The sequence below is a fragment of the Sorghum bicolor genome, chromosome 6 (assembly GCF_000003195.3).
Source record: "Sorghum bicolor cultivar BTx623 chromosome 6, Sorghum_bicolor_NCBIv3, whole genome shotgun sequence".
NCBI classification, from domain to species: Eukaryota; Viridiplantae; Streptophyta; class Magnoliopsida; order Poales; family Poaceae; genus Sorghum; species Sorghum bicolor.
In genome coordinates this window covers 45,745,672-45,770,238 of record NC_012875.2, presented here as the reverse complement: position 1 = coordinate 45,770,238, position 24,567 = coordinate 45,745,672, and the positions used below count along the sequence as shown (strand labels likewise).

Sequence of the window (24,567 nt, the reverse complement as noted above, 5' to 3'; positions counted from 1 at the left end):
AATTTTACAATATATGTATGGAGCACTAAATATAGATAAAAAAATAACTAATTTGCGAGATGAATCTTTTGAGCCTAATTATATATATAGAGCACTAAATATAGATAAAGAAATAACTAATTACGTAGTTTATATGTAATTTGCGAGACGAATCTTTTAAACCTAATTAGTTTATAATTGAATAATATTTGTCAAATACAAATGAAAGTATTTTTTACGGATGATGATGGGAACTCAAGGCCCAGGCCGAAACGCGCTTGGTTGGCAATCAATCAACCGATCTCTAGAGATATACGGAGGAGGGTAGGTATACGATTCCAAAGTCTGATTGAGATCTCCCGAATTCGCGGTGGTTTCCATCTAATCCAATCCAAGATCCAAGAGATAATAACAATCGAGTACCTCCTGATTCCTCAGCTCAGAGGCTACCAACACGACGACCCAACCAACCCGATGGAAGAAGCCCCATGCAAGAGGAGTCGCACCAACGACGACGCAGGCACCGGCATCATGGCCGGCGGCGGCGGGGACGACCGGCTGAGCGCGCTGCCGGACTGCCTCCTGCACGAGATCATGTCCCGCATGAAGGCCCGGCAGGTGGTGCAGACGTGCGTGCTGTCCGCCCGGTGGAGGCACCTCTGGCGCTCCGTGCCCTGCTTCGACGCCGACGAGGGTGAGTTTGAGTTCACTGTCGCAGAGGCGCGCGCGGCCCCGACCTTCCCGGACCTTTTGGAGATGCGGTGGGAGAAGTTCGAAGACTTCATGGACATTCTGCTCTCCCCCGGCAACGTTTCCATTGCCCACTTGGACAAGTTCCGGCTGGGCTTCACCGGCTGCGATTCTGAGAGTAAACGAGGATACAGATGGATCCGCCGTGGCATCAAGTACGACGGCGACGCCGCCCAGGGACCTGGCATTCAGCGTCAGGGCTTCAGTTCTACTACGAGATCCTGGCGCCTCAGAAAGCTACATCTTGACAAGATGTGCCTGGATGCCCTTTTCTCCGAGCACGTCGGATCCGGGTGCCCGAACTTGGAGGATCTGGAGCTGACCGAGTGCAAGTTAGAGTTCGAAGCGATCACCTCCGGCTCGCTGAAGAGCCTAGTCCTCAAAAAATGCTGCATGATAGACGGATTCCGTGAGATCACGTCGCCCATGCTGAGCAGCTTGGTTATCGACGGCGGCAGCTACACCGGAGATTGCCTGGTTGTTACCACGGCACCTGCTGCTGCTTCTGTGTTCCTGAATGTCGATGTTTCCGGCTTATTTGTTGGTGGGTTTTCGTTGAGAGGGATGACGACTTCCCTTGCCAAGGCATCCGTTCGTTTACGGTCGAGGAAAATTGTCGATGCTCTGAAGATCCTTGGCAGCGTGTCTGACGTGATGACAAACCTAGAGCTGTCCCAGGTGATGGTACGCACTCTCCTCAGATCCTATCCTAAAGATTGTCAGATCATCTATATATGTTTCTTTTAACTTTGGCATGCACTTTGCCATGTCTACGTTTACTAGCTCATGTTGGGTCTTTGTGTGTCATCTAATCTGATATATACTCCAGGTACTTGGTGAGTGCTCCGCAACATTCCCACAATTGAACAACCTAAGGACCTTACAACTAAACCGATGCGACCTTAGTGATGGCTTCCAGATGTTGGGGCTCTTGCTTCGTAACTCACCCAACCTGGAGAGGCTCACTCTGCGGTGGTGCAAGGTATGGAGTATATATACTGTACCTAATATAAGCTTTCAATTAACTCATATTCAGTTTTTTTTCTCTTGTGAATTTCGTGAACTTACATAGTTTTACGCTGCTAATATATACAGTACTCAAATGACTTGAAGAATAAGAGAAGATCGTCCAAATCGAAGCCGTACCCCAACCTCGTCGATGCCCGGTGCGAGAAACTCAAGCTCACTGAAATAATATATCGAGGCGAGGACATCCACCAACTGATTGAGCTTTTGCTCTGCATTTCAGAGAATTTACCGAACAATTACATAAAACTCATTGAAAGTTAGTTAGTACAGAGAATACAAAGGGGCAAATCCTTCTTACGGGGGAAGAGAGGGAGGAAGGGAGGAGAAGAGACAAGAGTGCAAGAGACACAGAGTACAGTCTTTCCTACGCAAAGCGAGAAGCGATGGGACAGCCGAGGAGCCCCCGCGGCTGGTGCCCCCGCCGGCGGGCCTCTGCCATTGCCGCCTCCTAATCTCCTCCTTCCTCCTTCCTCGTCGATTCTTGGGTAAGACCTTCTTCCTCGCCTGCTTGGTTTCTCCCGTTCTCGATGGATCTTCCGGGGTTGTCTTTCGTCTGGGGACTCAAGGTTCAGGCTGCAGTCCTGGCAACTCTCAATCTGCCAATCTCCAATCCAGCTCTGGGCAGAGACTCGTTCTTCCTGGTTGCTTCTTTTGGCAGATGCAAGTTTAAACTTTGCTGTGAGTCAGTGGGTGTCATTCTGCAAGCAACTCTTGGGGGTCTTGCATCAGATTTCAGAGTTTCTCAGTTGGGAGACAGAGTTTTCCGCTTTGTGGTTTCCACGAGAGCTGTGGGTTTCTATGTCCGAGATCTTCAGAGCTTTGAGTGCAAACTTTACAAAGTTTCCTTTCATCTCTGGGGGAATGGTGGCCCTAACTGGAAGAGAGAGTTCAGTTTGTTCTCAAGAGAAGAAGAAAGTTCCTGGGAGCACGTTATCCCGACCACAAAAACAAGAACAACCTTTGCTGAGATAGTGAAAGGCCCTCCTCTTTCTGGCGCCAACTCGATCCCATTGGGACGAAGATCACTTTTCAGTAGACTCCGGTGGCCGGAGTTGGAAAAGACGAGAGCACCGCCGTTGCCAGCTTCCAAGGCCAAGGTCAGGGCCACCGCTCAGAGTTCAAACTCAAATTCGAATTTGAATTCAGCCAGAAACACAATCTTCTGCCCAAGATGTTTGTCTCCTGACCACCAGAGGCACCGCTGCAATCAGCCTATCCGTTGTCGTGCCTGCATGAAGACTGGTCACGTAGCAGCATTCTGCATGGCTGTGCCTGCTCGCCCGAGGAGACAGGATCCTTCTCCCCCAGATTTGGTTCTGAACAAGGATCACTGGGCTCAAGGTTTCAAGGTGGCCGCCACAGGAAAAGGCCAGTTTAATAAAGGAAAAGCTTTAGAGGTCGACATAACGGCCTGGTTCCGACCTGCTATTGGGCCGAATTGCTCCAGCACATCTCAACCAGGATCTCTACAAGATGTGCTCAGAAGCTGGAATCCCGGGTGGGCTCCTGGGAATCCGCCCATCTCTGTTCCTTGGGTGCTCCCTGATAAGCAAAGTGAGGTGGCCCTAGAAGCTGAAGAGGCGCACGACCCTGAGCGGTGGACGCTTTGCATTAATCAGTCGGTCGTCTACCCTCCTTCCTCCTCTGTTCCCGTGCAAGAACAATAGGAGCACCAGGAAAATCAAGAAAACCCCAGCGCAAACAAACCTACACCAGCTCAATCTGCGCCGCTTGCTTCACCAATGGCCTTCCAACGCTCTGACCCTCGTCCTTTCATCCCTTAGAATCTGCAATGGATGGAAGTGGAGAACAGGGTGCCAGTTGTCAGGGCGGTGGTTTCCTCGAGGCCTCCGCTTAGGAATGAAGACCTCGCGATCGTCACCATCGATCATCTGCCTGGTAATGCCATTCACTTTGATGCTGTTGAAGAAGTTCTAGCTGAGTTCTTTCTTGAGCGGAGAATACATGTCAAGGAAATCCAGCCTTCTACGCTGGGTCAAGCTCTGGTAAGATTTCACCATAGGATTGATAGAGACAATCTGGTGAGCTTAGGTCCTATTCCTTACCTAGATGTGCACTTCACCTTTACGGAGCACAACAAAGGTAGGAACTGGCGTAGGGCCTACTTCAACACTGAGGTATGGTTGATGCTCATGGAGTTCCCGGCTGATTATTGGGAAGATGGATACATCCAGAATGCTATTTCATCGTTTGGGAAACTTCTGCACTGGAGGAATGATAGGAGCAGGATGGTAAGATTGATTCTCAAGGCCAGAGTCCTTGACCTACAGTCGGTCCCTCAGTTCATCGTGCTATCAGATTCTCTGGGATTAGAGAGTGACTCTTGGACAGTGCAATGTGAGGTCCTTCAAAGCAGATTGTTGGGTGATGGACCACAGGATGAGGATCCTTTGCCAGTCGAACCTTTCCCAGTAGGGGCACCATTTGACTTCTTTGGTCTCGGCCAACCTGGTAATGGACCCTTTCAGATCCAGGAAAATGAGCAAGAGCAGATTCAGAATCAGCAACAAGTTGAACCACAAGCTCAAGATGGGGATAATGTTGACAATGCTGCCTGGGAACTCTGGCCTCAGCCTCAACAGCAACAATTGCAGGTTCCTGTCCAAGTACCCAACCTGAATCTGGAAGCAGAACATGTGATAAATATTGACCTGAATCTACCTGGGGGGAGGAGGACCCAATGGAGGTTATTGTAAACCCAGCAAATCAGCTAAATCTTGCAGAATTCATGGAACTAAATGATTTAATCAACAATGATAGTGATGAAGAGGTTCAAATTCAACAGATACCACCTCAAGACCCTGGGCAAGAAATTGAAGAAATTCAGCAGATGCCTCTGCAGGCTCTTGAGCAGCCACCTCCGCAAGTTCATCTTCACCAGCCAGTGTTGAATAACCAGCTGAACTTGAACCTGATGGCTGAAGAACAACATCTCATGAATATTGCAGACTTAGAAATGCAGGACTTCCAGATTGACCCTGTAGAGCTGGAACAAAATGAGGAACTTTTGGAAGTAAACGAGCTGGCTCCTGAGCTCCATATCCCTAATGAAAATATTTTTGTTATGGAGGGACCAGCTCAACACAACTTACAAATTGAACCAGTTGCTCTGCACCTTGCTGGGCCTCATGTCATTTTAGAAGCCCATGAACCAGCTCAAAATGAGTTGGGCCTTGGCCTTCCTGCAAACCTTGAGGCCCATGAACATGCACCTGCAGAAGAAAATGAAATACCTGAGGACCAGATGGTTTATCAAAATCTCCAGGTTGGAAGGGCCCTGCTGTTTGGCCCAGAGGCTGATCCTGTCTGGGCTCAAAGAAGCAGAACTGCTGAGGCAACCAGACTTTGGGCTAGATTCTTTGCTCAAGGTAATCCTAATCACCTACATTTAGCTGTTCCTTCGGGATGGGTTAATTTTTTCACTGCCATGCTTCTATCTCCAAGTCTGTTCAATTGGGCAAAATATTTTCTATCCTCAAAAGCTGCAGATTGTCTGAGGGTTGGTGATGGGGTTGGTGATGGGGTTGTGGACTTTCATGTGCCTCAACAGTGTCCTCAATACACTGCTTGTGTTGCAGCACCCAAGACTAAGTTAAGCTCACTGGAAGAAGATGAGGAAGTGGGAAAACGGCTTCAGGAGCCCAAGTCCACTCCCAAGAAAAGGGGACCCAAGAGGACCTGCCCAGTTGTGGAAACAGAGCTCAGAAGGAGCAGCAGAGGAAAGCAGGTGAACAATGGAACCAGAAGAGGCATCTGTTCTGATAAAAAGTGTTTCTTCTGCCTCCCTAATCCTCCTACCTTGTCCAAGCAGGTAATCAAGAGACTTGGAAAGGAGCTTGGTGAACTGGAAGATGAACAATTGACTGATGAAGCCCTGCTAAAAAAGAAGGAACAAAAGAAGATAGGACAGAAAAAGAAGATGGAAGAAGGGGAGGAGGAGCCAAGAAAGAAAGGCAATGGAGATGAAGGACCAAAGAACCCAAAGAAGAAGAATGGTGACAAGAGTAACTGAGTACTTGAGGGTGCCTAGAAGTAGTGGGAACCCCCTATTTTGTCTAGTCTTCTACTTCCCTCGACGGTTTATGGAGGGGGAAAACATAAGAACTTGTATTTTGAAGTGCAACTCTAGTTGTTTGGTTGTCTCTTTGATCTCCTTGTCTCTGGACAAGACAAACTCAGACTCACAGATGTTGCTGGATAATTTGCGGTTTGTGTTTTCCTCTTACCTACTGTGTGGGTGCTTTGATGCTGAGTTTGTAGAGCTTCTGAATGATAATTCTGTTGGATCTCATATATCACAAACCTGTGAGCAAGTGATAAAGGTTGATACTTGTTCGGGCTGTAGAACAAAAGAGGCAATCTTTCTGACGCCTAGCCTAAAAACTAACCTCTCATGTGACAAATGAATCACAATCACAATAGGAATTGGAAGATCTTGAGCTGGAATGTTAGGGGCATAAATTCTAGAGATAAATGGAATATAATCAGGGACAGGATTGTGGAATCTGAGTGTGACATTCTTTGTCTTCAGGAGACTAAGAAAGATGAGTTTGACCAGTCCTTTCTCAGAAATATTTGCCCACCCAGTTTCGATAGTTTTGAATTTCTCCCATCAGTAGGCGCCTCAGGGGGGATAGTTACAATATGGAAAGGAAGATTATTCTGTGGGGAAATGATTTTTAATAATGAGTTTGCCATCTCTATGGAAATTAACTCTAAAATGAGTGATGACAGTTGGATCTTAACTAATGTCTATGGCCCGTGTACACCAGAAGGAAAGCAGAATTTCACTGACTGGCTCAGGCAGATTCAAATGCCTGAGGACAGGGAATGGATAGTCTTGGGTGATTTCAATTTGATCAGGAAGCCGGAGGACAGAAATAGGGGAGAAGGAAACATGGCTGAAATGTTCATGTTTAATGATACCATCAGTCACCTGGGAATCAATGAAATAACACTATAGGGAAGAAAATACACATGGTCCAACATGCAGCCGAACCCTCTCTTAGAAAAGCTTGATTGGATCTTCACTTCAAATGCCTGGACTCTAAAGTATCCTGATACATCTGCAAAAGCTCTGAACAGAAGCCCCTCTGATCATTGCCCATGTTTGGTCCAGATATCTACTCAAATCCCGAAGCCCAAAGCCTTCAGATTCGAGAACTATTGGCTTCAAATGCAGAACTTTCAAGAAATCTTGAGCAGCAGCTGGAACAGTCCCCTAGCACAGTTGGACCCTGCCAGGACACTTACTGCTAAATATAAACGATTGAGGAAAACTCTGAAGGAGAAACAAGCCTCCCTGTCCAATCTAAAGACTGTTATCCAAAATGTGAAAAATATCATACAGTTCTTGGATGTCATTGAAGAATACAGAGATCTTAGTCTGCCAGAGTGGAACTTTAGATCTTCACTGAAGGAGAAATTATTTATGCTTTTGGATCAGCAGAAAACCTATTGGAAACAAAGAGGCAACATTAAATGGGTGAAGCTAGGGGATGCAACAACAAAATTCTTTCATGCAAATGCCACAATAAGAATGAGAGGAAATCTTATCAGACATTTGGAAAGGGAGGATGGCTACCTTGCAAGCACACACAGAGAGAAGGAGGAGATGTTATGGAAGGAGTACAAGGAAAGACTAGGCAAATCAGAGTTCGACAGGTTTGGATTTGAGTTAGAATATCTGCTACAAACCAGGGATGACCTTTCTTGTCTGGAGCTGCCTTTCAGTAATCATGAGATAGAGGCAGTCATCAAGTACCTCCCTAATGACAAATCCCCAGGACCCGATGGATTCACTAATGAGTTCCTAAAAGCCTCATGGGGAACTCTAAAATAAGATTTACTTAAATTTTGTGACTCCTTCTTTAGTAATGAAGTCTGCCTGAGAAGCATCGATACTTCTTTCATTACCCTTGTCCCAAAAGTGCATGATCCCAGAACTGTCACAGACTTCAGGCCCATATCACTGCTAAATTCCTCCCTCAAGCTAGTGACAAAGATAATGGCAAACAGGTTGCAGCCAGTGATAACCAAACTTGTGCACAAAAATCAATATGGGTTCATCAAGCATAGGACAATTCAGGACTGTGTGGCCTGGGCCTTTGAATATCTCCACATGTGCCATCACTCAAAAAAAGAAATAGTGGTCATTAAGCTTGACTTTGAAAAAGCTTTTGACAAAATGGAACACCAAGCAATCATCAAAATCCTGCAAGCTAAAGGTTTTGGAGAAAGGTGGATTGGATGGGTCAGAGCCCTGTTCACTTCTGCTACCTCCCAAGTTCTATTGAACGGATCTCCTGGAAAGACCATTCATTGTCTAAGAGGGGTCAGGCAGGGTGACCCTCTCTCCCCTCTACTCTTTGTGCTTGCAGCTGATCTTCTTCAGTCTCTGATTAACAAGGGAAAGGACTTGGGGCTCCTGTCATTACCAATACCTTTGCAAACTAATCCTGACTTCCCAGTGGTCCAGTATGCTGATGATACACTTATAATTCTAGAAGGTGACACAAGACAACTCCTGTTTTTAAAGTCAGTAATCAACACCTTCTCAGAAGCAACAGGTCTCAAGGTCAATCTGAAGAAATCAATGATGCTGCCTATCAACATCAACGATCAGAAGTTGGATCATCTGGCCAACACCTTTGGTTGTTCCAAAGGCTCCTTCCCTTTTACTTATTTGGGCCTCCCTCTTGGCCTCACAAAGCCAGTGATTCAGGACTACTTGCCTCTGATAAATAAGTGTGAAAGTAGGCTTGGAGGTGTATCAGCCCTTCTTTCACAAGCTGGCAGACTGGAAATAACAAATGCTGTCATGACGGCCCTCCCAACTTTTTACCTATGTTCTCTTGAGATCCCTGGGACAGTGATTAAGCGAATTGATTCTTTTAGGAAGAACTGTCTTTGGAGAGGAAGCGATGTGAATGGGAGAAAACCACCTCAAGCAGCTTGGACCCTAGTTTGTCAACCCAAAGAACAGGGAGGCCTAGGAGTAATTGATCTGGGGAAACAAAACAAGGCACTCATGATGAAGAATTGGAATAAGTTCTTAAATAAGAGGGATATACCCTGGGTACAAATGATTTGGGAAAAATATTACAGAAATGATAAACTTCCAGAGAGGACCAGAAAAGGCTCATTTTGGTGGAGAGACAATCTCAAACTACTGCATCAGTACAAGGAATTTGCTTCCATAGCCCTTAGAAATGGTGAAAGCACTCTATTCTGGGAAGACAAGTGGAATAATCGGGAGCTCAAAGCCACAATGCCAGAACTTTTCTCTTTTACAAAAAACAATATATTTCTGCCAAGAAAGTACTTGAATGTAGTAATTTATCACAGCTGTTCCACCTGCCCTTATCTGTTCAGGCATATCAGCAACTTCAGCAACTCTTAGTCATTCTACAAAGATTTCCTCATACTCAAGAAAAGGATGTCTGGAGCTATACCTGGGGAGAGAGGTTCCACTCCAACAGAGCCTACAAACTTCTAATGGGTCATTCCCAGATCCATGATTCCTATAAGTGGCTATGGAAATCAAAATGCCAACCAAAACACAAGGTGTTCTTTTGGCTGCTGTTGAAAGACAGACTGAACACAAGAAACATACTAAGGAGGAAGAATATGGAGCTTGCATCCTTTGACTGTGTCTTCTGTGTTAACAGTACGGAAGAAACTGCACAACATCTGTTCCTTCAATGCCCCTTTGTCGGTCAATGCTGGGACAGTATCCAGATTGAAGCACCTATGAACACCAATTTTCCTGAGGCTGTCTCCCAGATCAAGGATCAAATACAATCCAGTTTTTTCATGGAAACAATTATCCTGATGTCATGGTCCATCTGGAAAACAAGAAACAACCAGATCTTCGAAGGAATTCCACCGTCTATAGGATCAGCAAAACTTCTTTTCAGGAAAGAACTGCTCTTGCTCACGCATAGAGTCAAAGATCAGCATCTACAAGTTCTTGAAGCATGGATTCAGTCTCTTTCTTAGTTTTCTTCTTTTTGTTTCCTTCTTCTTTCTCCACCTTTTTACTCTTCTTCCTTTCTTTGTTTGTTCCCTAGTGTACCTGTATCTGTGTACCCCCTTTTTTCTCTATTAATAAACTTTCACTGTAGGGGCCAAAGCCCCTCCAGATTTCTAAAAAAAAAAGTTAGTTAGTGGTATCATCGTCATCCCAAGAATTTATATGTGTATTATTGTCACATAAAGGTTGTTTTGAATTCTGCACACACATGTCCTCTCATAGAGGCCATATCATGTATCTGGGTCAGAGATCTAGGGACTAGTGTACAGTGTGTAGAGAAGGAACTTTAGTGCATATTATAGTTTAGTGCATATTATAGTTAGGTCGGTCTCAATGGGTTTCAATAGGACAGTCCCAATGGAGGAAATCGTTTCGTCCTTGGGAAATGACGTCTTCGATTGAATTGAGGCAAGAAACGAGGATTTTCCCGTTGATAGGAAACCAACTGTTTCTATGTAGGTCGGGCCCATGTGCGCTCATCCGTGCTCGTTTGCCGAATGAGCTCACCCGAGCTGTATGCGATGGCCATGCTCGCCTATGCTGCCGCATTTGTCAGCGCCGCGTGCGATGGCCACACTCGCCTGTGACAGCCGCGGTCGCTTGCCGGACACACTCACTCGCACCGGCCGCGGTCACACGCGACAGCCACGCTCGCCTATGACAGCTAGGCTCACCTATGCTGTCGCCTTTGTCTGCGATGCTAGCGACGCCGGCCGGCCACCGCCCACACATGCACGAAGGTCGAAGACTTCACAGATCGACCACAGAGGAGGATGCCCAGGCGCAACGGATGTCGCCTGTAGCTCGCGTGCCCGGCCGGCCACCGCCCACACACACATTGCTGCAGATTATGTGTCCATTGCTTTGATTTCCAGAGAGAACAAGGGGGGAGAGAGCATAGGATTTGTGACACTGTGCTTGGGCTGGAGCGCACTAGAGGAGGAAGAGATGAGGGAGACATGAACTGTACACTTAACACCAATGAACGCGCGTGCACACCTCATAACCCTATAAGGATTGACAAATCTTGAGATTGACAGTTGCCATATGTTGTCAATCACTAAAAGAATAGCTCTTAAATACTAGAATAAATCTAGAAAACGAGCACATGTGTCAAATCAAAGATTTGAACCTAGACTGACTGGTTGCAACAAAAAGAACCTAACCATTAGCTATGCTCATATCGCTTCTTGTCGGCCCTGTTTGGCTTCAGGGGATTTTTTAATCATCCATCACATCGAATCTTTACACACATGCATGAAGTACTAAATATATACTATTTGCAAAACTAAAACAATAACTAGAGGATAATTTGCGAGACGAATATTTTGAGCCTAATTAGGCCATAATTGTACACTAATTGTCAAATAAAACAAAAATACTGAAGTGACTATTAAATTTTATCACCCCCAACCAAACACCCCCTTATAGACTTCCTAGTGGTGTTTTTTTAGAATCACACGGTACAACGTAGATGCCCACAACACTCACGCACAGTCGCACACTGATTCCTATAAGCACATATACGCAAAACCTATCCCTATGAGCACATCTGAAGGATTTAGGTGTCAGATCTTTAGATTTACAAAGTTACCATAGACACTTCGGTGTTGACGGGGATATCGTCTACCACTAAAATCGTAGCGTCGTTAAACCCTAGAATAAATTTATGAAAATACGAGCACTCGTGTCAAGTCGAAGACTTAAACCTGTGTGGGCAGGTTCCACCGGAAGCTTTGAATAAGATGGCATCCTAAGCATAATATTAGGTTGTTTGTTTAAGCTGCAACTCTTGAGTTTTTGATAAAAAAAAAGTAGGTTTTTTGACTTTTGGTTTTTTTGGACTTCTTGTTATTGACTTTTGCAACAACCTTTAGCTTGTTAACACTCTAAAACCTAGAAAACACGTACTTTTCAACTTTTAGTTTATTTTCTTGCAAACCAGATCAACAGCTAGGTTGCTTGTTTCATCTTTTGTTGGCTTAGTGGCCGCTCTAAGGTAGCGGGACCAAAGATATATTGTATTAAAACTTGGTTGGCCGGCCGCTATTTTGCAAATAGTTATTACTATTTGTAGATCACTATTGGCTATGTGGATAGTGTGACAATGTAGATGGTTCGATGATAATAAAATGGCTGGTTTCGATCATGATAAAAGATAATGGGAAGATTAATGATATAACTTTCAAGTAATAAGAGAACTTAATGTTAATTTATTCCACTTGTCTTCTTCGTATGTTATTTATTTATCTACATCTTTGTGATTCTACACCATTAAAATTGAAATAATCAACTAAAACTTCTAATTATTTTTAAGCAAACATGATATTATACTTTGAATTTTATTTTATTTTTTTAATATTTCTCTGTTGAAATTTAGCATTTATTTGCATAGCATCTGATATCCATAATCTGCTATACAAACACTAATCTTCTATAAATATGCTATTGATCCCAAGGCATCGATTGGGATTTGGGAGGCCCGAACAGTACACACGACGAGAGAACTTATACCAATGACACGGTCTCCAAAGCCTAACTTTGACTCCTTATTTTATAAAAATATTTATCAAAAAGTGACATATGTATATTTTTATGAAAGTATTTTTCAAGACAAATCTAGTCATATGGTTTTCACATCTACAAATTCAACAACTTAAAAGTTATTCATGATTTATATTTGTAATATTTGATCTAAATCTTGTCCAAAACGACTTTTTTTATGGATATAGAGGAAGTATAAGTGTTCTGTAGACTGGGACATTAACTCCCGTTGAGATCGGCCTTAGGAGGTGTTTGGTTGGGAATGATAAAATTTACCAGAAACTATAGCATTTTTATTTTATTCCATAAATAGTATTTAATTATGAATTAATTATACTCAAAAGATGTCTCACAAATTATCCTCTAGTTTTAGTTTTGTAAATAATATATATTTACTGGTCCTTATCATTCGTACAAGCGAAAGCCTGAAGCTACAGGCCGGTACCCATTCATCATACACGAAGTAAGGCGATCTGATTTTTTAAAGTTTTTGATATTGTAGTATTTTTATTTTTATTTGATAAATATTATCTAATTATGTAGTAACTAGGCTTAAAAGATTTGTCTTGTGATTTACAGACAAACTGTGCAATTATTTTTTGTTTTCATCTATATTTAATGCTTCATGCATGTGTCATAAGATTTAATGTGACGAATAATCTTGAATTTTTTTAATGAACTAAACAAGGCTTGAGGTCAGTCTTAATGGAGGTTTTATTAAAGTTTTATATACATTAAATATATTGATATAGCACTATAGCTATACTAAAATAGATGATAAAAGTTTTATAGAAATAAAGAGAGTTTTATCTCATAAAACTCTTGTATAATATTTTCAAAATATTGATATAAAGGTTATGAAACTTCCATTAACCATGGCCTAACCCGTGACACGGAAGGCGAAGGGTCGCGTCTCGTTTTCCTGTATCCTCCTCTTTTCCCCACTCACCGTGCAGGAAGGCGAAGGGTCCAGGCGTCCGGCACTTCAGCTTCTCCCGTTGCTCCTTGCGTCTTCTCCGACCGGGTTCTTGTCCGGCGACCCTGAGGCTGTGGCACTTGGTAGGTCCCTTTCACGATCCCTCGCGATTTGTTTTGCTTTAAAGAAAAACCTTCACTTTTGTGCTTTTTAATCTTTACTATTACATAGTAGATCTACTTATCTAGTACATAGTACAGCAATGCTAGATCACGTCTTAAATCATCATGTACTCGTGTGTCATCTTCTGATCCACTACTACTAGCGCATCTCATCTTCAGATCGAAGTAAATTTTGTGCAAGTAGAGTTGCGCAAATTAGGATTTTCATTTTTACTGTATGCCCCTTTTGGTCTCCTACACAGAGGAAAGCGACCCATGGAGCTCGAGGCCATTGGAAAGCGACCCCGTGCAAGCAGCGGCGGCAGCAGCAGCAGCTTGGCTAGCGACAGGCTGAGCTCCCTACCGGATTGCCTCATCCACCACATCATGTCCTTCTTGAAGGCCCGGCAGGTGGTGCAGACCTGCGTGCTGTCCACCAGATGGAGGCACCTCTGGCGCTCTGTGCCATGCCTCGACATTGACCAGGAGGAGTTCAAGACCGCAGGCCCGAACCGCGATGAAGAGAAGGAATGGCATGACTTCGCGGACTTCACCGACCATCTGCTTATACCTAATAATATTTCCATTGCGCACTTGGATACGTTCCAGCTGCAGCTTAGTGTCTCCAAATATCCATACGATAAGGATAAACAGGCAGCCAGATGGATCCGTCATGGCATAAAGTACAGTGGTCAGGATCCTGGCATTCAGTGTATGAAATTGAACTCTGCCTCCTGGCGCCTCAAAAGGCTGCACCTTTCCAATTTATATTTGGATGACAGTTTCATGAATCATATCAGTTCAGGGTGCCAATATCTGGAGGATTTGGAGCTGAAATCTTGCAACTGTTCATTTCATGAGATCACATCCCACACAATGAAGAACTTGATTCTGAAGGGCTGCCAGTGCTATGCACTTTCTGTCATTACATCACCCATGCTGAATAGCTTAATTATTAATGGAGGTTGGTTCGCATTTATTTCTCTGCGGGTTATTGCCCCTGCTGTTGCTTATCTGCTCCTGGACGTGAGTGCTTATTCCTTTCGAGGCTGTGTTTCATTTGATGAGATGTCATCTCTTGCCGAGGCTTCCATTTTTCTAAGGAACTGTGTAAGAAGTGAACTCAGCAAGGACCAATTCAAGCTTCTTTGTAGTTTGTCTAATGTTACAAATTTGGTGTTGTCAGGTTTCCAAACAATGGTGTGCCTTCTGTCTTCATTGATATTTCCTTACTGCTCTTATATAGTGGTGCCATTTTTGTTAATCTAAATGAATTATATAATACATTCCAGGTGATCGGTGAAGAATTCCCAGAATTTCAGAACCTTAGGACATTGTTATTGGAGAAATGTGATCTTAGTGATAACTTCCAGATGTTGGGACACTTTCTTCAGCATTCGCCTAATTTGGAGAAGCTCACTTTGGACCATTGCAAGGTATACTGTGCTTTGGCATTGAACTCATGATCTGACTAAAATTTTAGTTCATTATCGTTCATCTTTTGTGGTGACAACAGTTCTCAAAGGATCCTAAGAGAAAGAAAGGAAATGTCAAGTCGAACAAGGCGTATCTGAACCAGTTTGATGTCCGGTGCAAGAACCTCAAGCTTACTAAAATTATCTACAACGATGACGATGCCCAAAAGCTGCTGAACCTTTTGTTTAGCATTTCTAGTGATCTGCCCAAGAATAACATAAAATTCACCAAGGTTGGTCCAGGTCATCCTTAGCCTAGGTTATCTGTCGCTTGTCACGCTGGGGCTTCTATGAACTTTGCTTGTGTGCCTCCGCTGTGTTGGGATGTCCTTAGTTAAAGTGTTGAGCATGTGCTTTTGAACTCATTTCTAGATAACTTAGTTGTATGAGTTATGGTACTGTTTTTTTGTTGTCTGCACCTCAAGTCTTTATATGTAAGCTTACATGCTTCAAAGTGAACAGAAAGTTGCATGTTTGCTTCGTTTTGTTGTTATATCTGAATTCAAGTTTGGCAGATGGAGGCCTTTTCGAATATGAATCTTTGAGTTCATTTCGTCCTTCTGTTTGCATGCATTCACTAATCTATGAGGCTAAATACCAATCTGTTTTTTATGAGTGTGCTCCTCTTTGTTCGATTTCTTGAGATGGATGATCCATATTTTTTTCCAACCATTCCCAAATTTCTCAACGATATATACTGGTTACTCGCATCAGGATGTGTTCTTGGGAATTCATCCTACTATGAAAAGACTTGACGACCTGCATAAGGAAATCACATATGTAGATGACAATGTCGGCTAAGACTAGTTCCAGTGAGAGTTTCATTTGTATTTAATGAGCTGCCACAAAAGCATCTTTGGAGTTTCATCAAAGTTTTATTTGCATTTAATGAGCTGCGACAAAGCATTTTTGATGATGTGCCAATGTTTTTAATAAGAGAGAAGCGAGTTTTATGGAGATAAAACTCCCTTGACACGATTACCAACTCTCCATGAGTCATAAAATTAATTTCTATGAAATTTAGAATGAAACTGTTTATTGAGATTATATGTTTTATTCAGGTTTTATTTTATTTCTATGTGATATGGGTATATGGCAGTCTTGAAAATAACATCATAAAACTTTATACCGAGACTGGTCTAACTAGTTGAGATCTAGCAACGCACCTCAAGTAACCTAAGACATACCAAGGTTGGCTAGTGTTGTTGATAATTTTTCTTTTATTTTCGGTATTAATTGTTTTTTTTTGGCCATCCTCAGAATTACTGAAATTCATAAAGTTTGGCTGAAATTTTGCCAAAAGTTTTCTAGAGACTAAAACACATAACGTTTTTAGTGAACTTTTAGATCTAAACAAAATGCTAATATGATTTATGATTACATATCTTTTGAGTAGAAGACTATGCAACATGAGCAATACAAAATATGAGTCTAGAGTTATATAGCACATGTATTCATATAAAATAAAATCTTGGAAATTTCCTTCCGTCATCTCTAAAATTACTGCTGAAATTTTGAACCCTGATCAAATGGTTTCTGGACCTATGCTTTCGGCTCTTGGCTATTACACTAGCAGGTTTATATACGGATCTAAATAAGCCCTGGCTAAGCATTTTTTTTCCCCCTCCCCCATAGAACGGTTACAATACAATTGCAACTACGTAGACCATACACGTCGTACCGTATGCACTGTCATGCGCGTATCGTACGTCAATCTGATGTATTCTACGGTGTACGCCTCGCTCGTACCACGTGGGCCCCGCATTGCAAGCCCACACGGAACGGAACGGCAGTGGCCTTTTTACCTGCGTCTCGTTTTCCTGTATCCTCCGTTCCTCCTCTTTTCCCTCCAGGCGTCCAGTACTTCTGCTTCCGCTTGCTCCTGGTGGCGGCATCTTCTACGGTCGGGCTCTTGTCCGGCGAGCCTGAGGCTGTGGCACTCGGTAAGTCCCTTCCGCGACCCCTCACGATTTTTTCTCTCTAAACCACCCCTTCTTCATCTTTTCTTTTAAATCTTTATTTAGTAGATCTATTTTTATATATCTACTAGTACAGAAAATGCTAGATCACGTCTTCGAAATCAATCATGTATTCATGTGTCATCTTCTAATCCAGCAGTACTAGAGCGTCTCATCTTCAGATTGATGTAGATTTTGTGTAAATGGAGTTGCACAAATGACGATTTTTCACCTTTACCATATATGTGCCTTCTGATCTCTCCTACAGAGAGGAGGGCACTCCACGGAGCTCGAGGCCATTGGAAAGCGACCCCGTGCAAGCAGCGGCAGCGGCAGCGGCAGCTTGACCGGCGACAGGCTGAGCTCCCTACCGGATTGCCTCATCCACCACATCATGTCCTTCTTGAAGGCCCGGCAGGTGGTGCAGACCTGCGTGCTGTCCACCAGGTGGAGGCACCTCTGGCGCTCTGTGCCATGCCTCGACATTGACCAGGAGGAGTTCAAGACCACAGGCCCAAACCGCAATGAAGAGAAGGAATGGCACGACTTTGAGGACTTCACCGACCATCTGCTTATCCCCAATAATATTTCCATTGCACACTTGGATACATTCCGGCTGCATGTTAGTCGCGCTCAAGCATTTTACGGTAAGCGGAAGCAGGCAGCCAGATGGATCCGTCGTGGCATAAAGTACAGTCGCCAGGATCCTGGCATTCAGCATAAGGAATTGAACTCTACCCCCTGGTGACTCAAAAGGCTACGCCTTTCCAATGTATATTTGGATGACAGTTTCATGAAGCATGTTAATTCAGGGTGCCAGTATTTGGAGGAATTGGAGCTGACAGATTGTGAGTGTACATTTCATGAGATCACATCCCACACACTAAAGAAGTTAATTCTGAAAAATTGCAGATGCAGTAAACTTTCTGCGGTTACATCGCCCACGTTGAAGAGGTTGGTTATTGATGCTTGTGAGAACGAATCTAACTGTCAGCTAGTTATCATGGCCCCTGCTGTTGCCTATCTGCTCCTGGACGTGAGTGATTATTCCTTTGAAGGTGGTGTTTCATTTGTTGAGATGTCATCTCTCACGGAGGCTTCCATTTTTCTAAGGAACAGTGTAGGAAGTGAACTCAGCAAGGAGCAATTCAAGCTTCTATGTAGTGTGACAAATTTGGTGTTGTCAGGTTTCCAAACAATGGTGTGCCTTCTGTCTTCATTGATATTTCCTTGCTGCTCTTAGTGGTGCCATTTTCGTTAATCTAAACGAATTATACAATACATTCCAGGTGATCGATGAAGAATTCCCAGAATTCCAGAACCTTAGGTACAATACATTCGAGGTGATCGATGAAGAATTCCCAGAATTCCAGAACCTTAGGACCTAGCTTGTTATTGGAGCATTCTGATCTTAGTGATAACTTCCAGATGTTGGGACACTTTCTTCAGCATTCGCCTAATTTGGAGAAGCTCACTTTGGACCATTGCAAGGTATACTGTGCTTTGGCATTGAACTTATGATCTGACTAAAATTTTAGTTCATAATCTTGCATGTTTTCTGATGACAACAGGTCTCAGATGATCCTAAGGAAAAGAAAGGAAAGGTAAAGTCGAACAAGGGGTATCTAAACCAGTTTGATGTCCGGTGCAAGAACCTCAAGCTTACTGAAATTATATACAAAGATGATGATGCCAAAAAGCTGGTGAAGTTTTTGTTTAGCATTTCCGGTGATCTGCCCAAGAATAACATAAAATTCACCAAGGTTAATCCAGGACATCCTTAGCCTATCCGCTATCTATGTCGCTTGTCACACTGGCTTCTATGAACTTTGCTTTTGTGCCTCTGCTGTGTTTCGATGCCCTTAGTTAAAAGTGCGAGCATGTTCTTTCGGACTCATTTCTAGATAATTTAGTTTTATGAGGTATGGCACTGATCTTGTGTTGTCTGCACCTCAATTTATATGGTGTAAGCTTGCTTCAAAGTGAAAAGAAAGTTGCTTGTTTGCTTCGTTTTGTACATCTGAATTCTAGTTTGGCAGATGCAGGCCTTTTCGAAAATGAATCTTTGAGTTCATTTCGGCTTTCTGTCTGCATGCATTCACTAATCTATGACGCTAAATACCAATCTGTTACACTTTCACTTCGCACTGATTCGATGAACTGTGAAATGTATAGATACATTAACATTTTGGTCCTGAAGAACCATGGTTGATCTATCCATAGACCATGTACATGAACATGTGTTAGCTCTGCATTTGGCATGCAAATTCCCCTCCAGTTTTCATTTGTCCATGCGATCTTCATTGCCAGGATTAGGTCCATGCGATCTTCACTGCTAACCGCTAGGGCTTCCCGTACGTCCCCTACGAATCCTTGGATTTGGTCAGTGGATGAACCACTTCCTTTGAGATGCCCCTCAGCGCGCAGGCCAACTCGAGGAGAGCATGGTGTTCATGGAACTCGAGCTCAATCAGCTTCGAACATGCAGTTGCTTAGCGTTAGCGCGCCTCTGGGTTGGGAATGTTTCCAAGGAAGCGAGCCTCTGGGCTGGGAATGTTTCCAAGGAAGCACGTGAGCACGTGGTGTTGGATATGATTTTGACTGACAGCAGATAAGTTATTCAGCGACTCTGTTTAGTTATTAGTTGTGAGGAATGACTCGTGTCAAGGCTTTTGCCACTATAGAATACTAAGTCTTGTTTAGTTCCCAAAAATTTTGCAAAATTTTTTCAGATTCTCTGTCACATCGAATCTTTAGACATATGCATGGAGTATTAAATATAGATGAAAATAAAAACTAATTTCACAGTTTGGTCGAAATTGACGAGACGAATCTTTTGAGCCTAGTTAGTCCATAATTGGACAATATTTGTCAAATACAAACGAAAGTGCTACTATTTCTATTTTGCAAAAAAATTTGGAAGTAAACAAGGTGCTAGCAGGATTTTCCGCGCGTTGCCGCAGTTAAGAAGAAGAAATATAGATATATAATTTTTTATTAACATAATCGTGGAGATTATATCCATAGTGGATGATGTGTCTCGCTGATGTGAATATCATAATTCTTGTGCTAGTAAACTTTAATATAAATAATAGTAGATTATTGTGTCAAGAGAAATTGATAGTGACAAATGATAGTGAACTGCTGAGGTGGATGCTTTGCATTAATAGATAGTGGGGTTAGTGGACTGCTGAGACGGACGCCTTGCATGTCAAAAAAATAGATAGTGGAGTTTTGCTTTATAAGAGTTATAGACACCCTCACTCGTCTCTCAAATAAATCAATTCCTACAATCTGTGTAAATCGAACTATTTTAAGTTTGACTAACTTTATAAAAAAATATCTATAAAAAATATATTTTATGGTTGTTCTAATGATACTAAACTGATGTCAAAAATCTTGATAGGTTCTTGTAGAAATTCAGTTAAGTTTTAAAAAATTAACTTATGACAACTCTAAGAATAGGAGGCCAATAACTAACTTCATTAGAAGGGCCTGGATGTAGCGTGCATCTAGTTCCGCATAGGCAGCCATCCCACCACGGGACCACCTACACTCTACACGGATCGACAACACCTGCATCCGTATATCGAATCTTGCAGCACAATTTGTCTATAAATCGCAAGACGAATCTTTTAAACCTAATTATTTTATGATGGAACAATGTTTTTCAAATAAAAATGAAAGTGCTACAGTTTAAAATTCAAAAAAAGATCTAAACAAGGGCTAAGGCGTCGTGAAGAGGAACGTGAGGTCCGCCAAAGGAGGTGACGACAGGTCAAAATATAGTTGGCCACCGTGCCGTGCTGACACGGCACGCGCCAGCACGGGACTCCGTCGTGCTGCGCTGTGTTGACCGTGTCGTGCCTGGTCGTGCCATGGGCTAGGCCTGCGGCTTGCGGCACGACACATAGGCTGTTTTACGTGTCGTGCCGCCCAAGGGCCACGACCAATTTTGTCGTGGCGTGTCGGCCCACGGCCTGTCAGCTAAACAAAGCCTTATTTTTAAAGCCTTATTTTTAAGAGAAAATTCAAGTGTTCAAACTTCAAATAAAAAACATCACTTTCATTTCACATGACAGAACAAAGAACAACAGAGAATTACTCAATCCATTCCAAATTGTAAGTCGTTTGATTTTTTAGTATCAAGTTTGACCACTCGTCTTGTTCAAAGTTTTGTACAAAATATCACTTTTTTGTTGTGTATTGGTTTATTAATAAACGTTCTTCAAGAATGACTTAAATTTGACTATATTTGCACAAATTTTTTGATATATATATATATATAACAAAATGAGCTGATGTGCAATGCTGCCTCACTAAAAACCTTTAGAAACCCTAGAAAGGAAAAGAGTACATCCAGCTCAAAGTCAAAGTTCAACAATCACAAGTCTTAGTTGTTCTATCCTATTAGAAATTTACAGTAGCCAACATCATTGGCAACTGGCAGATTGAATTCATAAAGAGAAAGCAGGTCTTCTATCCTATTACAAAAGGCCAACAGTGGCTACTGGGAACTTGCATCAATAGCCAATCCAAAAGTATATCTTCATGCTTCTGGCTTCATGTTCATTATGACTCAATCAACAGCCAATCCAAAAGTACCTGCAAATGAAACTTGTTAACTTGATCGATGTAAATGTAAACAAGGCAAATAGATGATGATGATGACTACCTCCACAGGTGACAGATTCACTTCTTCTAACCGCTAGCTCCAGCAGCAGCATCATCCCTGCCTTCTCCTTCATCTAGGAACAAGCTGTCGAACAACTCCTCTAGGGCCTTGTCCATGCATGCTGTTCTTTTCTAGCTCCTTGGTCCTAGTCCTTCAGGCAGGTGAGCATCTCCACATGCTCAGGCACCAATGCCTAATGGAAGATCAAGCCTAGCAATCAACCGGCACAGTTCATCACGAGCATGAGAAGCATCATAAATCCAGTTATGCACCCCATCATCATTCATAGACAACCTAGACTAGACCTTACGATCAGTATCATGTCTTTTCCTACAAGCAAGCATGTGCCTATTCAAAGATCCAGTGCCAATCGAAGCTCTAGCAACAATTTTTTTTACCACAACATTTACACATGGCGTGAGTTCGAACCTCATTCTCGTCAAGGATCGGGACAAAATCCTCCCAACAAGCAGAGCGCTTACCAGATGAGGTACCATTAGGACGGGTCCAACTCCACCACTCCGCCGCCGACGTCGGCATCGATCGGGTGCGAGCCATCATCAAGATCGATGACGAATAGCACTGATGCGTCCTCGTGGACGTCGTCGTCGTTCTCGATCTCCAGCTCCTCCTCAGGCTTCAGGTTGTCGCTGTCGGCACGGTGTGGTGAAACATCCGCGTCCACTGGCTTCGTCACCGCGCAGGAGCCACTGTGCCGTGTCATGGGCTAGGCCGGCGGCCCATGCACTGCACGGGGCACCGGGGGCACCGTGCCGTGCTGGCACGGGCACACCAACTGTCGTGTCGTGTCGCCCGTGGGCCATCCCAAAAGGCCGTGCCGTGGGCCATGCCGCCGGCCCATAGGCCGCATGGCCACATATAGGTCGAAAACAATAGTGGGAGCCAGAGGCTGGGATAGTGACAACCAATTGCATCGGCATGTTTTAAGTGCTATCACAGAGAAGAAAAAAGAGGAAGAAAAAAAAGAGGTTAAATGTAAAATGCTAGACATAATCACGAATAAAATATGCTCACATGTCCAATATGAACCTACATTGTACCATCAAGTTTAGTCATCATCTAAAATTATACTTCCTTTGTTCAAGAAATAATATAATTCTAGCATCATATTTTAATATACTAGATTTTTTACCAATTATAGATACAAAATATCAATTATGTCATTAAATTAATTATAAAATATATTTTTTATAATAAATTAATTTAGAGCTATAAACATAATACCATCAACTAGAAAGCTTGTCAAACTTGAATCACTTTAACTGTCACACAGACTATAGTTACGTTCTTTGTGGAGGAAGTATTTCCAAAGTTTGTGTCTCATCCCATATGCTTTACAATACAATTACATCTACATACACCATATAAGTCATATCATATGTATAGAAAAATCATGACCCAATTCATTCGTCCTTTGGGTAACGCTACTTATTTTTGGTTTTCTCCAACAATAAGACCCAAAAGACAACACTTTCTACAGATAAGTGTCAATGAGAAAGGATACCCAGATTTGGGTTATGCCTCTTCTAAGTTCTAACACTTAAAAATGAGTCTTTCATATAGGTACTCTGTTGGAGGCTATATGTATTGTGTTGAAAACCCAATTTTGGGTTGGGGTTCCGCAATATGTCTCCTATTGGAGACAGCCTAACTCATATGAAGTTTTTATGGACTAACCAAGGAGAAGTCAACTGCACTATTGTAAGGGAATCTTATTAATTATTTAGGTGTGTCGTCTCTCTTTTTAACTGATTAAAAAAACATCCTCTTAATTGATAACCAATGAAGTGCTTACCTTGTAAACCTTTTTTTATAACAACCCAATTTTATTAAAACAACATGCAGTAAGTAGGGAGAAGCACTCCCATTGTACAGAGGATAACACTCCTATTGTACCGAGGATAGTGCTAGCTGTAAGAGGCACATTCATATATGAGTTTGGTTTGTACATGAAACAGCTAGATGCTGAGAATTTGAGCTGAGGCTATCCTAGCCTGTTTTGCTAACATATGAGCCATGGTGTTTGAGTTCCTTGTAATCTTATTAATGAACTGCTGAGTGAAGAACTTGATTGTCCAATCTAGTGGAGTTGAGTGATCTGTGGAGTTGAAGAAGGTTACCAGTTGCTGATTATCTATGATATAGTTTGTTGTCTGGAGTTGTAGCAGGGAAACCATTTTTGTAGCCAACGCCATTGCTGCCGCCTCAGCCATGAGAACTGATGTGACATTGCATATAGTTTCCAGCAAAGAAAATAGAGTGTGGTGGATGCAAGAAGCACCGGCACCGGGATCCTATATAGAGGAGATGGAGCAATAACAATTGTTGTTGTTGCCCCTATTTGCTTTCCGTTGGTTGTGTGTTTGCAGGTTGTTTGTCAGGCGCTGGATTTTGGCTGAAGGAGTGGTGTCTTCCGTCATTGTTTGTACCAGGTGTGTCAAGGTGTTTAATTGCACTGCTGAAGCCACCGGTACCTTCATTCATGTGTCCTCCCTGCTGCTTGATATACTTGAAATGAAAGAACTTAGAGGATGTCCAGATGGAGGAGTTAGCAAATTCATAATTTTTTTCACTGTTAAATAGGTTTGTTTTCTTGTAATATAACATTTTCCTATGGAACATGTTTTTTTAAGAAGCTTGTAATAGTTCTATTTTCTTAACAGGTGGACAAGAAAATAGTAAAGGCACATGCCTTTCAGAAAGCTTGCATTTGTTCTGTGGTCGATGAGTTGGCTAAAACATTTGGTCCAATGGAGCTACTCCATTGTCTTCTTTGAAACGTCATTTATTCCACTTGTTTGGCTCTGATAAGATGAGGCATTTTATAGTGAACATAATTACACTGTGCAAGCAAACATATGACATGTAGCTATAATTTGATCTAGCTAGGTTGCCTTTCTCCTTGTGTAAAAACAATAATCAAAATATTGAGATATGCGCGCAAGTGTACAACTAAGTATGAATGTTGGCTTTAATGAAATTTTTTAGATGTGTTTACCAAAC

The 24,567-nt window shown here is 42.7% G+C and overlaps 2 protein-coding genes and 1 pseudogene across 2 annotated transcripts; all 3 read left to right on the top strand.

Annotated features, from left to right (window-relative positions):
* On the top strand, nt 251–3,081 carry LOC8080334 (F-box/LRR-repeat protein At3g58930). Its single transcript, XM_021463676.1, has 3 exons — nt 251–1,413; nt 1,559–1,711; nt 1,825–3,081. Exons 1-3 carry the CDS (start codon nt 454–456, stop codon nt 2,017–2,019), a joined length of 1,308 nt encoding a protein of 435 aa, XP_021319351.1. The 5' UTR covers nt 251–453; the 3' UTR covers nt 2,020–3,081.
* LOC8080332 (putative FBD-associated F-box protein At5g38570) lies at nt 13,245–15,491 on the top strand. Its single transcript, XM_002447839.2, has 4 exons — nt 13,245–13,417; nt 13,699–14,635; nt 14,728–14,871; nt 14,952–15,491. The coding sequence occupies exons 2-4, from the start codon at nt 13,712–13,714 to the stop codon at nt 15,162–15,164; spliced, it is 1,281 nt and encodes a 426-aa protein (XP_002447884.1). The 5' UTR covers nt 13,245–13,417; nt 13,699–13,711; the 3' UTR covers nt 15,165–15,491.
* Nucleotides 16,605–18,885, top strand: LOC8075840 (annotated as a pseudogene).

What these genes read in the sequence shown, in the direction of transcription:
- LOC8080334 (XM_021463676.1), top strand. Translation starts at nt 454, where the DNA reads ATGGAAGAAGCCCCATGCAAGAGGAGTCGCACCAACGACGACGCAGGC. An exon ending in TAGAGCTGTCCCAGGTGATG is followed by an intron (nt 1,414 to 1,558) that starts GTACGCACTCTC and finishes TATATACTCCAG; the next exon opens with GTACTTGGTGAGTGCTCCGC. An exon ending in TCACTCTGCGGTGGTGCAAG is followed by an intron (nt 1,712 to 1,824) that starts GTATGGAGTATA and finishes TAATATATACAG; the next exon opens with TACTCAAATGACTTGAAGAA.
- LOC8080332 (XM_002447839.2), top strand. Translation starts at nt 13,712, where the DNA reads ATGGAGCTCGAGGCCATTGGAAAGCGACCCCGTGCAAGCAGCGGCGGC. An exon ending in TGTCAGGTTTCCAAACAATG is followed by an intron (nt 14,636 to 14,727) that starts GTGTGCCTTCTG and finishes AATACATTCCAG; the next exon opens with GTGATCGGTGAAGAATTCCC. An exon ending in TCACTTTGGACCATTGCAAG is followed by an intron (nt 14,872 to 14,951) that starts GTATACTGTGCT and finishes TGGTGACAACAG; the next exon opens with TTCTCAAAGGATCCTAAGAG.